Raw genomic sequence first — 16,917 nt, 5'->3', positions numbered from 1 at the left:
ACCTGTAGTAAGAATTTCATTAAAAGGACTATCATCTGAAAACTTGCTGTCATTAATACTTCCATACAGTTTTGGCTATCATTARCTCTATGATTTATTCTTCAATGATTAGTCTCCAAGCAGCAGTGATTCGTACACAGCTTGCAGTTCCACTCCAGGTCTGTCCATAGTTCCTTTCAGCCATTCTAATMTTTTGGACAAAACATGAATTTGTTGCAGAAAGGAATAAAGGCTATTTCCTGAAGCAACTCTGCACTGTAGATGTCAGCGCTTTGATTTAGCCCTAATCACAAGAAACAATTTGTCTTCCCAGAACACACCGGAAGGAAACTTCTTGCCTTAGTTTCAACGTTTGAACTTCAGAACATCAGAACTATTTGCCAGAAGATCTTTCTATTTGTAGAGCCTGAAGAACTTTTTCTTGTTTGACCTAGCTTTTACATACTAACTACAAGATTAGGTRTTTCAAAATGACATCTTGTATCAGACAGGAAGATCTTCCATAGGTTCAGGTTAAAGGCTAATAGGAGCGTATTCTCATCCCTGCAACTGTTCATCTACCTTGGTGATCTATCTACATTTAGCCAACTGAAAAAAGCAGAAAAGTGGTTTTTTTTTCCTGCATAATTTCAACATTGAGTCAAGTGGTTCCTTTTTAACTACCTTGMCTTTTAATCATTCTGCTTTATTTCTGAATTGTTTTCACGCTTCTTCCACAGTAGGAGACTTTTTTCATATCATGTTTTTGCCTTCTTCAGTAGCTTTTAGTCCTTCTCTTCTATACCTCTATCTGTTGAATAGATTGATTTCTCCTTCTTGTTCCTAAGATGTTTCTAACACTTTCCCAAATGACCCAAATATTATCTGTTTGATCAATAGGCTTAAAATATATATATTCCAGTGGAAAACTGATTTAAAGATAGTAAGTAGAAAAAGATGTGTTATTGTTACATTTTAGCTCGCTAAGCTAATTCTAAATGAGAATAACAGCTGAATGCCAATTAAAAAAAATGAGTTAGGTATCTGTCATTGTTAGTCTTCTGTGGATAGCACTAGAATCAATATGATTTATTTTCTTTTAACAAYCATCTCATTACTTCAGCAATATACTGGTAAATACTGTTTCTCCATTCAGTGCACAAAAATCCACCATGAATTCCAATGTGTTTTTTATATCACATTCTTCTCCTTCAGTCTCTGAATTTAAGTTCAGAGTCTTCAACTTTGGTTGAGAACTTTGTCATTCTAGTACAAAAATTTATCCTCAAGAGTTGCTTAAGTAAGTTTCACCTGTTCTTCTTATTTCTACATAATTTAAGTCCAAATCCCTTCATTTTCTTGAGCAGATAACTGGGTACACTTCCTGATCAAGATTCTTATATTCTGTATTTTTAGAATGTAAGATCCAGATAGGCAAATAAACATCAACCAGGCTTTTGCTTGGTACTTTATACAAATGATCATTGTTTCACTTACAATTGGAAAGTGAGCATTAAATTTAAATACTTTCATAGTGCTCTCTTTTTAACCTTTCATGCAAAGGTCCCAGAGAACACAGAAGAAAACTCCTTATCCAAATGTCTCCTTCAGAACAGGACACAAAGCTATAGTGCCATGCTAACTTTTTTCCTCCTACCCAGTGAAGGTGCAGACAAGAACAAATTTTGAAAGATAATGTGAACACATTCATTAAATGTGTTTTCATTCAGCTGCTAGAGCTCTCTTCTGAGCAGTAGGTTCAAACTCTCTCTGTTCTCATAGTAGGCTAAGAGGCTGAAACCATACTTTGCACTTGCTGGAGCACTGGCTGCACAACAGTCCCATGCTTAGAATACACAGGCAACAACTTCTCAGCTACAGTTAAAAKGATTATCTAGTCTTCCCAAGACTGGATAGGGAGGTCTACTCAAGAAGGGAACCTGAAGCCTGAGAAACTAAATCTTAACAGCTGCTCTGAAGCTAAGCCTCACCCTTTCCTGAAACTTAAGATAAATCTTTCATTATCTGTTAGTCTGAATATTTTTCTGCCCAAATACATGTCTTTTGGATAACCATTCTTAACCTGACACACTCATTTCTTCCACTGGACAGCTTAAGATTGAAGATTCTACTACGGGCTAGGAAGTCTGATTTCCTACTTCCAATTAGGCATTCCAGCACTCAGCTTTTACATCTTTACTTACAAATTAGAAACTGCAGCACAGAAAAACTAAAATGTAGATTAATCTCTTCCTTTTTATCAGTCATTTTTGTTAAAAGTTCAGAAAGTCAGGAATGATGAGAATTGGAATTTTAACTTCAGCAAAAACAAAGGGCTGCAGTGCTTATTTTGTGCAGTGAGCTATAATACATGATTTTACACAAAGATATCCATAGCATATTGCAATTTCTTAGCACAGAAGTTCTCAGAGACTTAATACAAACTTTTTCATGAGGAATGCGGCTATYGCCTCAAATTCCTGTTGAATAAACACACAAAACCTGAAGAAAGCATAAGGAATCCACTTTGCATTTAAGTGTTCTAAGATGACCAGATGTACAAAAATACTTTCCTAATGAAATTTCACATATCAGATTTATATATAGCAGATACACCAGAAAAAATGCAAATATGAAGGAAAGTTCTAATGGCAAATTAAGCTGAAACTCCTACATCATCCTACAAAAATTCGGTTTGACAAAAGACATCTCTTTCAAAATGAATCATGCAATGAAGTTAAATTCTCCCTTAACATTTTTAAAAGAAAGCTTCTTGATTTTCTAAAGTTTGTTCTGACGACTTAGCAGTCCTCAAAAAGGTAGGCCTTTTAATATAAAATAGGATCAATCGTTATCTGTGGCTTGTTTACAGGTGAGTTTTGCAAGCTTATTTGTGCTCATAAGAGGCATGGGAGATTATTCAAAACTTCAGSTACACTCTGAATGTTTCACTGTAGCACTACAATCGATCCTTTGCAGAGGAAGCATTCATTATCACTGAAGATTCTACTCATGATTAATTCTGGGAGTGTGTGAAAAACTCCTTCTATATCCCTTCCTCTCCCTTCCTCATAAAGGTTTCAGCAGTACTSGAGAAAGAGAGCACAATACAATACAATAACGAAAGATCTAGGATGCAGGGACTATAGCAAGTTGTTAAAAAGATAACAAAAGACACAGAAAAGGCTTGTTTTGCCCATATATTTTCCAGTTTCTTGCTGAAAGGGCTTACATTTAAGAAACACTTTTGGTAAGTAGTTCTTTTGGCGACTCCATCAGATTCCAAACTGGAGCTAGTACAACTTCATTGTTTTGTGAACTGAAGTCTAACAAATAACTTTTAACTGAACTGTCAGAGCCAAAGAATGTAAACACTGGAATCACTTTAGTCAGGAAATACAGAAAAGTGTCAGAATTACAGAAAGATTTAAATGGCCTTTTAGCAGGCCAGGAGTATCATGATTTTTAGAACAGCAGGATTTGCATGATTTCTTCGTATTTGCTGCACGGATGCAGTGAGAGCATGAGATCATTTAATGCAAGRATAAAAATGAAAATTCTGTTCAACACTGTGAAATACAGGGGAAAAAAGTACTGAAATGATGATGAGTGAGAATCAGTACCATAATGCTACTTAACCAGCCAAAAAACCTTGACGTGGGGCAGGGAAGGAATGAACACTTGCGAACACCCAACTAGAAACGCTTTGGCGATTTAAGTGTGCCACACTACTCCATCAAAGCAAGATGATACTTTTGGAAGAAAAACTGCAGTTATCTATTACAAACCTCAGTTCTGAAAATATGAATGACAACTTTTTCAAAATTTTGTAATACGGACATCGCTTTGGACAGAGGGTAGGAAGACTGACAAGCTTGCACTATTAATACTGATGTGCATTAAATTAAATAGAGCTCAAAGAATCATGAAAAGCAACTAATGAGTGATGGCTTTTACACAGATAAGAAGTYTGTCACCTAAGTTCAAATATAACTATCCTTTGTAAGTTTTCTTCTTAGAAAAGAGCGTATTTACCAACCTGCTATACCAGGCTATTCATACTATGCAGGAGTTTTCTGTGGGAATACAGTTTAGACATACTTACATTTTTCCTTATTACTGTTATGTAAAAAATCACCATCAGAACGCATTGTAGGGAAATCATCTTCATCATCTTCTACGACTAAATTTGAGAGAGAATTTGTAGTCATGAAAGAGAGAAAAATCTTTTCCCAAACTCTTTAGTGAGCAAGAAAAAATTAAAAGCACCTTCACAGGTAAGCAGCATTTATGGTAACTTTTTCCTACAACAATTAAAAACAGTTACCAACCCCTGGTATTTATTTGAGGCCACTATCAATTGTCAAAAGCCATTAGGAGATTAATATTTGCTCAGCGTCCAAATTTAGCCCTCAGTTCTAAGAAGAACCAAGTTCTTAGAACTTAGAACTAAGAACTAATTCTTCTCTAAGAAACATAGCTTTTAACTGGATGGTTTCAACTGGATAAACAAGGAACCATGAGTCATCAACTATCTTCTTACTGTATTCTTCCACAGTAGAGTTTGCCAAAAAAATACTTAATTGTGCTTATTATCTACTGTCTTTTCACAGATTTGGTCTTATAAAAGAAGAGATCGTTCCTAGCAATTAAAACTAATATAGAACGGTAAGGTTGGAAAGGAGCTCTGGAGATCATCTAATATTCTATTGGTTTGCCACAATAACAGTAAGAGATGCAGCAGTRAACTAACTTGACTTCATCTTACGAGTTAAGCAACTACCATTCAGTAAAATCAAATGCTTAAAAGAACATGATTTCAGTAAGGTTAAGAGCTACAGCTTAGTAACAAAGTTCAATAGATTTTCACGGGAATCCAACTTCAAAAATGAAAACAGTTAACACTGTTCATGCAGAAATAGCTATRATTGCTCATTATGCTAAGAAATTTGTATAAGATACTTATCTRGTGTATATGGGATCAAACAGTATTTCAAGGGCTATTGTTTACTGCGTAAAAAGTTAGATTCTACAGAGTTAGAGCTTTCAATTACAGTTTTACCTTTATCYCTCTGGAGTTCATCTTTTGAAACTGCATCTGCACAAGCATCAAAATATTTCTGCAAAGTATCAACTTGTCTACACAAGATGTCTCTAAAGGTTTCCATTTCTGCAAGCTTCTCACGTAAGCTATGGCCCTTCTGAAAATCCAAGAGAAAAGAGCCTTAAATGCTTTATATAATTATATAATTAGGAGTAATTAGCAGTAGTTCAATGCCTAAATTAAAAAATATATATATATATATATAAAAAAAAGCTTTTCCCCTACCATGAGGAGCAAATTCTTCAGCTACACTGAAGCTAAGAAATACTGTTCACATTTAAAAMACTTTAGCATAAGAAACTGTATACATGCAAATCCAAGGGCATTTATTTTTCCTTTTGACTGCATCTCGCATACTACAACATTTATGCCAATTTGCCTGAAAACAGTCAGCTCTAGTGTAAGATCTTTGTTACGTAGGCTATTTTTTCCTCTCCTTTCTTGTGTTGCTTCTCTGCTGCTCACTCACCAGAAGTATGGCCCTCCTAAATGCAAGYGTTAAATATTTATATGCATCAAAACAAAGGAAAGCCATCATTTGTCAGCTATTATTAATCATGTTTGTTAAGTCAAGGAATCAACATTTTCTTTCAGTTATAAGCTCTGCTATTTGCAAAAGTGTGCTAGGAAAGGTTAATCCCTCCTACAGGTTTGATTTTCTTGCCAATGGAAGATGACACCAATTAAAGAGGGACAACTGCACAGAGGCATRCAAAAAGTTCTTGTATCACCTGTCCATCATCATATGCTGAATTACTAACACTTTCAGTAAACCAAAATTTTGGTATTTTACATTTTTATAATTGTGAGCAAGTCTTCACATATCTGAAATTATTTCCTTTCTAGCTACCTAAGTATTTTATTCTCACACCAATACTAAGAAAATATTAGTTACTAACCTTGAATGAAGAGGTGGATGTTGCAGAGTATCCACTTGCTCCAGAAACAAGAGACACCATGGATCCATGGCGTCGTAAACTTGATTCTGATCCATAGCCAGATTCAGTCTAGGAAAAAAAAAAAAAACCCAAGAAAATACACATACAGAACTAGAGTGCTAATGCTTCTGATAAAAGAAGAAATCATGATTAAAAGAAGAAAACAAGATTAATGACATTTCCTCTAAAACCAGCCCATTTGTTTCTTGCCAGGAAGTGGTAGGGGCTTAGTAACCCAAATTTTGTCTACAAATTTAAGGGTATAGTTTATGTAGCATCTGTAAGATTATTATGAACCTATGTTTTTTGATATCATAATAAACCGAAAAACACTTATCCACAACCTACTAAGTCCTCCCAAAATAGGAAAACAATAAATATTTAAGGAGTCAAAAAAAGGGATAAAGTTTGTCTTTTAGCTATCTATCTGTAATTCCTAGGAAGCAATTTCACATAGCATTCAAAGGAACTACAGCGCTCTACAACTAATCACAGGATTAACATGGCTTCAAACAGCCAGAGTCAATCCTTCAGTCATTCAAATGCTGCCACATCACTGAGGTATTTTATTTTAAAAGCAGCAAAATAAGCAAAGATCATAAAAAAGCAGATATTACCGATATCTTAAAAATTTTGCTTTTTCTGGACTACTATATACTATGTGTGCTAGAATTGAATTGTTTTGGTAGCAAAGAACAAAAACCTACATAAAGCAAGGTGTAATAATGAAAGTAAAAGAATTAAAGAGAATGTAACAGTAGTAACTAAATTACACAGTCATGAGAAAATCTTATGCTTAAAATAGTATGAAAAAGTTCCAGAACTATTACGTTTGACAATTTTCTCACAAATGAAACTGCAGAAGCAGATATTGAAGAAATGGAAGGAAAATATTTCCTTACATGTTAATGAGTGGTTCATATATAACTAATTAGGAAAACTCTGAAACAGAATGCAATAAATAAATGGTTGAGAAGTAATACCTGAAATTCTGTTAAAATATGAGTTTGATCAAGTAGATGGGGACAGCATTGTGAAAGACCTTTAACAGGAATAAAAAATTCTGTAGTAGCAGAGAAATTCCAAAAGAGGAGGAGGAAGGAAAGACTGAATGATATGGAACAAGCAAGAAGTTGCAATTAAATTACAGCTGTTGAACTTCTAATGGGAAAACTGGAAGCAGCACAGGTTTCGGAAGGCAGAAAAGTGCTGATAGACTGATATGCTAAAAATCTGAATTTTTTAAATACAGGATTTCTAGCAGAAAATTTTAGACACAAATGAACTTGAAGAGTATTAAAAACAAAGAGGAAGGAGAAAAAAGTTGTTTCAGGTGCTGGCTGAAACAAGACTATTTGGACATGTAGGACAATATATGTTTGGCTACAGTACAGAAACATAGTTTTGGAGGAACAAAAATGTGACTGAAAAAAACACATGAATCCCAGAGTTGTCCACATAATACCTGAACGAAAATGAATGAATAAGATTATGCAGCAGAAACAAGCAAGAAAGAATAGAGTTAGAAGAATGTTAGGCCTGTTAGAAGAATGAGGCAGAAGACAAGAAAGTGCTGAGCAGATAATAGTGCTTTAAAAACAAACAGTATGAGTATTAAAAATAGAAGTTGAAAAAAATAGCATGGTAAAGAGATGTGGTAAGCTAAAGGTACTTAAAGTCTTGCAGGAAGAAGGCAAAGTGATTTGCAAAACTAATTTGCAATTTTAATTTGCAAAATATTTGGAATAAAAACTCTTTAGATTTAGGAGAATTAAACTAGTCATGCCTTAGCTTCATTACTCATTTCAGCAAAAACAGAAACATAACTTACTTGGAACAGCAGAAACTGAAACTTAAGTTCATTGACAGCTTAGAGTGAAATGAATGAACACAAGATGCAATTTCCTTATTAAGTCATACTCTTCAAGGTTTACACCACTTAGCTTTAATACAGCATCTTTAGCAGAAAATACTATTTTATAAAGAGGAAGAGCTCTAGAAACTACAGAAGTGAAGCAACAAAGGCTCTAACCACTCCATTTTTTAGAATCYATATTACTATTCATTTCAGAGCATGGCTTATACATATTGGAACAAATGTTTTGGTAAAAATATTTGCAATGAATACACAGGGGTCTTGGAATGTCAGTTCAAGTATTAAGCAGCATACCATAGTAATGTATTTGGGATACTGGACCATGTTTTCAATTATAATGCCTTTGCATTACAGTGCAAAGATTGCACTTTACTGTTTTAGGATCTTAAATATTTAGAAGTTAAATAATGAAAAGCTTTGGTTACTTCTGAAAATAGTATTTTCTGCAAATACTCAAGTAACAGCTTTCAGATCTTTTTGTGGACCTTAAGTCTTTCAAAGGCCTGAAAAATGAAAGCAAAGCACATATGGGGATAAAAGGATTAAAAAAGGACAACCGAGAACTTCAGCCACATGATACTGTTATTTCATTTCAAAAAAAGTGTTTGTTGAGCATGAACATCAAGAGAATATTTATAAAAGTTTTAAAGCCTCGGATCATCATAAAATATTTTTGCCAAGACTTCSTCTAAATGGAAATCTAAACAAAAACACACCATTTTACTGGTACTGTCAGTGTTTACTTAATCATAGGCTATAAATATTCAGATGTCACTGAATATGGTTTTACTATAGTTACTTTGAAAGACGGGAACACATTCTGTTTTCTGGTTGAGTTGCATAAACTAGTAAGAGGGTAAAATTTTTCGTAGCAATGATTTCATGAGCAGATACATTTTAAAATTAGCAAAAATATCCATGTCATTGAGGTCTGAACATTTTCTCTCTACATAACTCTTTATAACAGAGAATAGCAAACATCTCCTTATTGTTTTCTCCTACAAGAATAAATGAGCAAGATAACTATGCAAAAACTAGATCCAAATAAAGCTTTTATCTGAAGGATACAGCCTTAATTAGAAAGAAAAAGCCTTATGACTTATATTCTGTGTATCATCCATTCCTTCCAATATTACCCCACATTCAATGATTATTTAATTCAGAGAATAAAAGCAAAGCCTTCTCCTCTTTATTTTATTTTTAAGACATACCTTTTCAGCAGTAATTGTAAGAGTACATGTAATTGACAGTCATTTCTGCTTGTGATTAATAGTTCCATTAAACAGTTTTTCCATGATTCAAAATTGTTCAAGACAGTGACCTATCAGCTTGCAAAACCAATAAAAAGCTGCTACATGAAAAGCATTTAGGCAATTTTAACTATTTGTAACTAAGTAGCAAGCTCAGCTGTGTGAACAGCCCACTAAGAATCTAAAGCATGCGCATTTACAGATCATGTTGATGAAACTGCCTCATAGAACTGTGTTTTAATAACCAAAGGGAAGATAAAAAAAGAAAGTTAAATCAAGAATCCTTATTTGATTCTTTTGATTCATTTGATATGGGGGGAGGGGGAAAAAAMCCCACAAAGTATTGCTTTAGAACTGATGCACCGACAAGTCATCCAGCTCACTGCAGGCACGCACAAGCAGCTTAACACGAACAACAAAGCATGCACCGTGCAAAGCCCCACCATTCTACTACCGCAACATCTAAAACAGAGCAGGTCACTGCCGCGCTTATGTCTTGCGAAGCAGATCATCATTAACTATTCACTGCAGAAACACTTAGTTACACTGAGACGAGGAATGTTGACATAAGCTTCTTCTCTTTACAGAATTTTTAGTTTCCCAGGATAAAAATTGAAAAAGCAAGTAGGATCCATATGATAGAAGCCAAAAGTCACTGCTTGAAAACAAAGTAACTCAGAAGCTGTATCAGCCTATAGCATTAAGCACTAATGCTGAATTACCATGCTCATTAGCTAGAGGTAGTTCTTTGGTATTCCATGCATATGCAGTAGCCTCAAAGCTATACCGAGAACCGGTACTTGTTAGTACACTGTAACACCTTCAGCTTCTATACTGCTGCACGAAATCCATTAATCCTTTCAAAATGCTTTTTCATTATGATGGATGAAAGGAAAGAGCCACATGATCCAGCGCTTCATGTGATTCTTTACTGTAGCAGGTGATGGTGTGAGCAACAAGGCAGGACATCAGAAAAGCTGCTTTCAGTAAAATAGCTAGAGTATTCGCAGAATCATATTGCAGATCTTCATTATAGCCCACACTGATCCACCAGTTAAGGATTTCTTAAAGTGGGTCAATAATACTCTAGAGTAAAGCACAGACTCATGGGAAAGCTCTCCACCTTAAAAAAAAAATAAAAAAATCTCTCATGTTTCCAAGAATTCTTTTGATTATGTCTTGATTTAATACCTGTTAAGTGCTTCAACATGTATGTTTGTCCATCAAGACAGATATTTTCTGTTTGCATTATAAATTATTTATTACTTTACATAACACACAAGCAGCAGCTCCTCCCTCCAAGRCATACGGTTCACCCTAGGAGGTGCCACAACAGACGTCAGGATGCAGTGATTCTTATCACGTTCTCTGCAGTAGCTGGGTAAAATCCTACTGCTGTCATTCCCCAAAATAAAATATTTAAGAGCTCAAACTACAACACCTTACAAAAACCAAGACTACAGGAGAACAAAACAAGAAAAAACAAATGGAAAGGAGTTAGAAGGTMCTATGAAAGAGTTAGCAGGGACTAAGCAGGGGAGGTCTGTCAAACACTCATGCTCCAAAAGCATTTTTGGACACACTGCAAAGAACTCAGTGCTTGAAGAAAGAGTGGATAATGCTAGGATGAGCTAATGAAGGCTGTAGAGGGATGAGCTAATGAAGGCTGTAGAGGGATGTCTGCAGACAGTAAGCAGAACACCACACATTCATGTGGGGCAGTCCAGGATGTATTTACCTAGACTAAAATTAAAATTAAAAAAAAAAAAAAAATTAACATGCATCTGTTGGTCTGCTTTACCAATTGTTCTACAGGCTTTGAAAATGGAAATTTTAGGTTTCCAAACAGAGGAGGTCACTAATCAGCAAGAAGGCAGAGAAAGAAATTTCATAATGCAGGTCACAGCAGCTGGACAATGTTTCCTACTGCATGTAGCCCTCCCAAGCATGGTACAGGAGGCTCGTAGTACCTTTTTAGCTTGTTTTGGTTTCTAACATGCCCTTTCTTGACAACTGCAAAGACAGAAAAAGAATCATAGACATATTTATATTTTTCTTCCTACAGTGATAAGTGTTGCAGTTCCACAGGAAATAAGTGTATGTACATAGAAGGAAAAATAGGCGTTGAGTCGAAAAGTATACGTAATATGACAAGGGATAAACAATGGAGACTACGGCAATGTAGCACAGAGATTATCAACTGTTATATTCACTCATCAAAGTAATACGAGAACTAAAGAGTTCAAAGACCTTATGCTCCATATACTTTTGGTAAGTCACTTTGTGTTGCCTCCAGACAATAGGCATCTTTAATAGTTGCATGAGCTAGAGTGGTGCACTGCTTAATAAGCTCTGGAAACACATACAATTTCCTAAAGAAAGGAAGATGAGCAAGCAGCAGTACTAATACACAAAACAGAAGAACAGTGGTTGACAAAGAGACATAGCTGCAAGGAGCAGGAGCACAAGGAGAAGAGCAAGGCCTACCTACAAAGTGACTGGCCTCCAATGTTCCTTATCCATATAGTTCACAGCCATATTTAACTGTATCTAGCAGTACTAGTATGCTATTTTTCCAATACCTCCCAACAATTAATATGCAGGAAGATGCTATTTACCAAATACGACTTACTAACTTTAAACCTCTTAACTCCACGTTAAATACTAGTGTTCTATGCCAGCTGAACAGGGAGGGACATGCACTGCCAAAAGAGTTTAGAAGAGTCAGTATGCGATGTGCAAAGACACCCAGGAGCCCACAGGAAACAGCAGGAACAGAATGTCTTGGAAATCCTGCTTTGTAAACTTGGGAACCTCTGTGGAAACTGCACTGATGTTCTGGTCTCAGTTACCAATATACTGAAATGGATTTTCAACTTGCTTCAAGGCTTTGAAAACCAGAAGTTACCACAGATTTTGAAGAGTAAGTTTATTCAAATACATACTGCTTAATCTTTGTTAAAGGGTAGCCCACATGCACAACTACCCCTTTAAAAGGGAGAACAGTTCTGATCATAATTGGAGGCATTTGCCMAATAGCTCTCCTTTTTAATAGGCCTATTAAGTTATATTTAATAGTTAAGCTACCACATCAGTTAGGCATAAGAAGGGAAGTGATGGTGGACGATGCACAAGTACTAACAGGCTGGTGAGTCTGGAGCAGGCATGGAAAGCAGGCAGCAACGGTGGGCAGGCAAGAGTGAGGTGCCCACTGGCACTCTGACATTGCAGGGCAGCTGCAGCAGTTAATATTGCTTAGCCGATACATTCAACTAAATTGCTTTTACARTCAACACAGGTATTCAGGTAATGTCTTGTTTTTCCTTCAAAGTAATAGAGTGATAATCTCATATCCATTTGGGTTTGTTGTTGTTGTTTTCCAACTGCTTAATGTATTCAATTGCATATTGCCTTTCTACAGAAATAGAAACCCAAATCTATAATCAGTATTACGCTGAAGCRCCCTGGACTGGAGATTACAATCAGATTTCAAAAGAGAGGTCATGGTTAAACAGCAAAGCTTTTTCCTCCTTTGCTCGAAGGGTTACTTGTTGCAAATCTCAGTCAGCTTCGACCTTTGCATTACGAAGCCTAAACTTGGGTCATTCAGAAGAAATGTTCCCAAATCAGGAAACTCAAGAACACGAAGCACAGCACCCTTGTTGTGAAGGCGACATTCTCACCTGCATAGTACTGTTGTTATCCAACAGGCAGCTTCAGAGCAATGCAGAACTAATAGTGATATGCATGTGTCCCAGAAGGCTTATCAACAGGCAGATAAACTACCAACAAAATGCTTCTAGAYGAAAAACAAGTATTATTGTCTCCTGTTCATCTCCTTCAATTAACAGTTATCTTGTTGCTGCCACACAAACAGCTTGTTTCCCCTCTCCATTCAGCCCTTAGACATTCACCTAGCCAGCAGACTAGAAATCCCTACTAAATGTTTTGTGTATTCCAGCATATGCAATAGGCAGCAAGCACTGGAGGCTGAAGAAAGCTGAAATTGTCAAGGATGGAAGAGTCCGTATAATATTTGATGAAGGATTTAAGAAAAGGCAATCCAACACCTGAAGAACAATTACGGGAACGCATTTATTTTACGTTACAATTTTACAACAGTAATTTAGGCAAAGGAAAAAATGAGTTTTACATTAAATGCAGTGCTTGTTTTGCATCTCAAATCCCATCAAATTTAACACACCTTTCGTGGCTTTCAAGGCTTATTCTCTATTCTTTCCATTTTCTTCTTGCTGTAGCTGCCATCTAATCAGCTCTCAAAATCTACTTCACTCAAAACTCTCCCCAAATACCTCCYCAATGAAGGCTCTCTGCATCCATTAGATCAGATTTAAAAAACAGTAACRAATGAGTTACATGAAATAAGGTACTCCCTTGGTCACATAAAATTATATACATTATTTTGTATTATGTCACATTATCCAGATTCCCATCCAGGGCTTCAGTCCTTCTACTTGTCTCAAAATTAACTATATTTGTCTAGAAAAAAAAATGCAGTTTGGTTTAAAAACTCTTTCTCCACATAGAATCCTGCTATCAATAGAGGTTTTTAAAGTGTTTCCAACATTAATATTGCAAAATAAAGATTTCATGTCTTAAGCATAAACTAACTAGGCAATAATCCTGTCCAATAGTCCCCCCACCCAGAGAATAATATATTAGATAGAAAATAATGACAAAGCTCTGAAAGAATAACTATATAAAAAAGCAGTTCATCATGACAAGCAAAAAGAGTTTGAACTATAAAAAGCATCTGTAAGATCTTAAGTCAAATATCTAATATACAATAGATATATCTACATTAAGAAAGAATTTTTAAAAAGTGAAATGAAAACATGAACTGGTTTACAAAGACTAACACGACCCAATTCTATTTGTGGGCCAAGAACGAGTCTAGTATTTTGTTTTTATCATATTCAAGTGATAAATTAACATGAGGCATTTAGAAATAACACCTAGTTCCAGAAATAGAAAGGCAAAAACTTTCCGGTAGTACAGCTCTCACTTCATATGGCTCAAAGCACTTTGCAGACAAGTTTAGCTTATGCTAAAAACTCTGTATGGCTGAGTTTCAAAGAAAGGGCACATTTGGGTATTCAAAAAGATGGAAACTCACATCTCCCAAACGTAGTTGAGTCACCCATGTGAAGCAGAACGTATGTTCCCATTATGAAATATCATATAATACACTGCATTTTAGCAGGTCACAACTGAACAAATTAAGTTTCCACAGACCCTATGTTGCTGCTGGGTTATTTATCAATATGTGTAAGCATCTTAAAAGAGCCAATGTAATTAACTCCCCAAGTCAATATACTTTGTGACCACTAGAGGGAAATAGCGAGAAGGAAAACGGGCACATCCGAAGGTTACTATTGGTCAAAGCCCAAAAGTAACCCTTGCCCTGTTTCTGCTTCAGTCTCTCCGCACATAAACCTTTTCTTGGCAGACAATTAAAAACAGAGCAGTTCTACCTTTAGCCCTTATAATTACATTTAAAACAAACTGCTAAATGAGTATTAAGTTTTCTTCTGCACTGTATGCAAGAAGCAACATCTATTACTGAATGACAATAAATTAGAAGTTGCACACAACATTTTAACAGCAATTACTGAAATTATTCTGAAGTTAGGCCTCCGAAATTGGCAGCTCAAAACAGTGAGCTAACAGCATGTTAAATTCCCAATTAAGATTGTCCAAAGCCATTAGCACCAAATTAAGCACAGGCAAGTGTCTAGGCACAGATTTCTTAAAACTTCATTCAACATTTTTAAATAATTAGGGTAATGTTGTTTATATTTTTTTAAATGAAGATTTATTTATGACCTACAGAAAAGTAAACATTGCCATCTCACGTATCCACGTACAAATAAAGGTCTGTTGCTCAAATACAACTGCTAATTAGCATGCAGCAGTCAAATAGAGCTCACTGTAAAAGTTACATACAGTAGCCAGATTAGTAGGCATAAGGTTTATGTATAGAGAATGTATTAAGTAGGTTCTCACCAAACTAGCTTTCCTTGTATGCACATTGAGAAGCATCAGAAAAATAAAGTTCTAGCTAAATCCTTTCAAAATCATAATGGGTCATGCAGGAGAAAGTTATTTCATTTGAAATRTAACTCATTTCCCCCACTGTAGTTAAACAAACAAGCTTATTTAGACAGTTACTTATACAGCTGTTTTCTGTAATGCAACTTTCAGAAATCTAGTCTTTGATAATTAAAAATGTTATCTTACATTACATATATAATATCAGCAAATATATCCATAAAAATATAAAGTCCAGCTTCATCTACCAGTGGGAAAAAAAACAAAAAAAAAAACAAAAAACCACCCTACTATTACTCATTCATGCAAAAAGAAACAATCTGCTTTTATTTGCTGAAAGGCAACACCCTCTGTGCAAGACAATGGGAAAACAACTTCAAGCACAGTGCCGGTCTCCCCGGTGAGCTGACCTGCCCGGCCCTTGAAGCTGCAAACCTGGGAACTAGGGAAGCGCAGCCCACAAAGCGCTGCTTCCAGGACCCCGGGCTATAGCAAACAGAGGGATCTGGGTTCCAAAACACTCGAGGCTTCCAAGATAAACAGTATCACCCATACTGGATTGCAATACTGGTGGCTGTAACATCTTTAAGTTATGCATTAAGCTATATTTGCTTTATCTGCTTTTTCCTAATGCTCTTTTCCAGAGGAGTAAAATGCTTTGAACCACAAGAAACAAAGCCAGCGCAGTGCTGGGTACCAACACAAAGTGCTCTCCACAATAAGCTACATAGTGTACTRGCAATAAAACAAATAGTTCAGCAGCCTTCTGTAACTCAGCCTTCTCCTAATAGCCCGCCTTATTTAATTGCGGCAGCGCTGTGTTCAGCATACACCATATAAGCACTTCTGGCAAAAACACTGTGCCTTAGCTGCACACTGTACTGCTAGAAGGCTGGACTACCACAGAGACATACTGAATATGTGTCTTCAAAATAAAGTATTTTACAGGTTCACATATTCTCCACACACTGATAAAATCCAATCCCACTGCTAGTTCCCATAAATCCCTGCAGAATTCATCGGGAGAAACCACCCAGGGGTTAAGAGCTGGGTAACTGCTGCAGGTACTGATGCCGTTGTCTGCAGACACTGGACCTGGGGGTAGGTAACTCTCCAGGTGAACAGCTATAGTCTGGCTGCTACCTGCTCTGCAATACGTTAAAAGCTGGCTTCTCTCCGCTGCTAGGCGAGGAGGAGAGGGCAGCCTGCTGGTAAGCAAGCAATGTGTTCCCGGCCCATGTCCACATCAGTGACGAAACGCAGGCTCTGGCGTCTAATCTTTACCTTCAGGCAGGTCTGTATGCAGCCTAGCTCATGCATAAAGCGTCAGCAGAAACAGAAGGCTGAACCTACACCTTTTTCATGCAAAAGTACCCTAGGTTCAAAACAACTCCACAGTAGAGAATAGTAAAATAAAATTCTGCAGACTGCCCATGTATTACAGGGATCTATGAAGATAACTCCTCTCCAAGCATTTTGTATAGTGACACAGTCACTACATATAAATGAGGCTGGTAGTAAAGCAGTAAAACACTGGTTTTCCAGCCAGGTGACACACACAAGCTAATGTGTCTAATTGCAGCCTTAGGCAACATATTGCAGACTTCCTCTTCCTGTGACCAAGCCCAAATACATATTTGGAGCATGGGTTTTACTCTAGGTGCATAGGGAAATACCTGTCTACTCACAGGAATCACA

The 16,917-nt window shown here is 36.3% G+C and overlaps 1 protein-coding gene across 2 annotated transcripts in view; it reads right to left on the bottom strand.

The window, feature by feature from the left end:
- Positions 1-16,917, bottom strand: part of CERT1 (ceramide transporter 1) — a 72,570-nt gene that overhangs the window by 25,286 nt on the left and 30,367 nt on the right. For both annotated transcript variants that reach the window (XM_085322103.1, XM_085322104.1), the window contains exons 5-7: positions 5,983-6,090; positions 5,042-5,180; positions 4,085-4,162 (exon numbers count right to left, since the gene is read on the bottom strand). In XM_085322103.1, the coding sequence (XP_085178229.1) occupies positions 4,085-4,162; positions 5,042-5,180; positions 5,983-6,090 (325 nt within the window). The remainder of the gene's footprint in view (positions 1-4,084; positions 4,163-5,041; positions 5,181-5,982; positions 6,091-16,917) is intronic.

Source organism: Rhea americana, unplaced genomic scaffold (assembly GCF_003343005.1).
Source record: "Rhea americana isolate MKP2758 unplaced genomic scaffold, rheAme1 scaffold_74, whole genome shotgun sequence".
Lineage (NCBI taxonomy): Eukaryota > Metazoa > Chordata > Aves > Rheiformes > Rheidae > Rhea > Rhea americana.
This window is presented reverse-complemented; position numbering and strand designations above follow the sequence as displayed.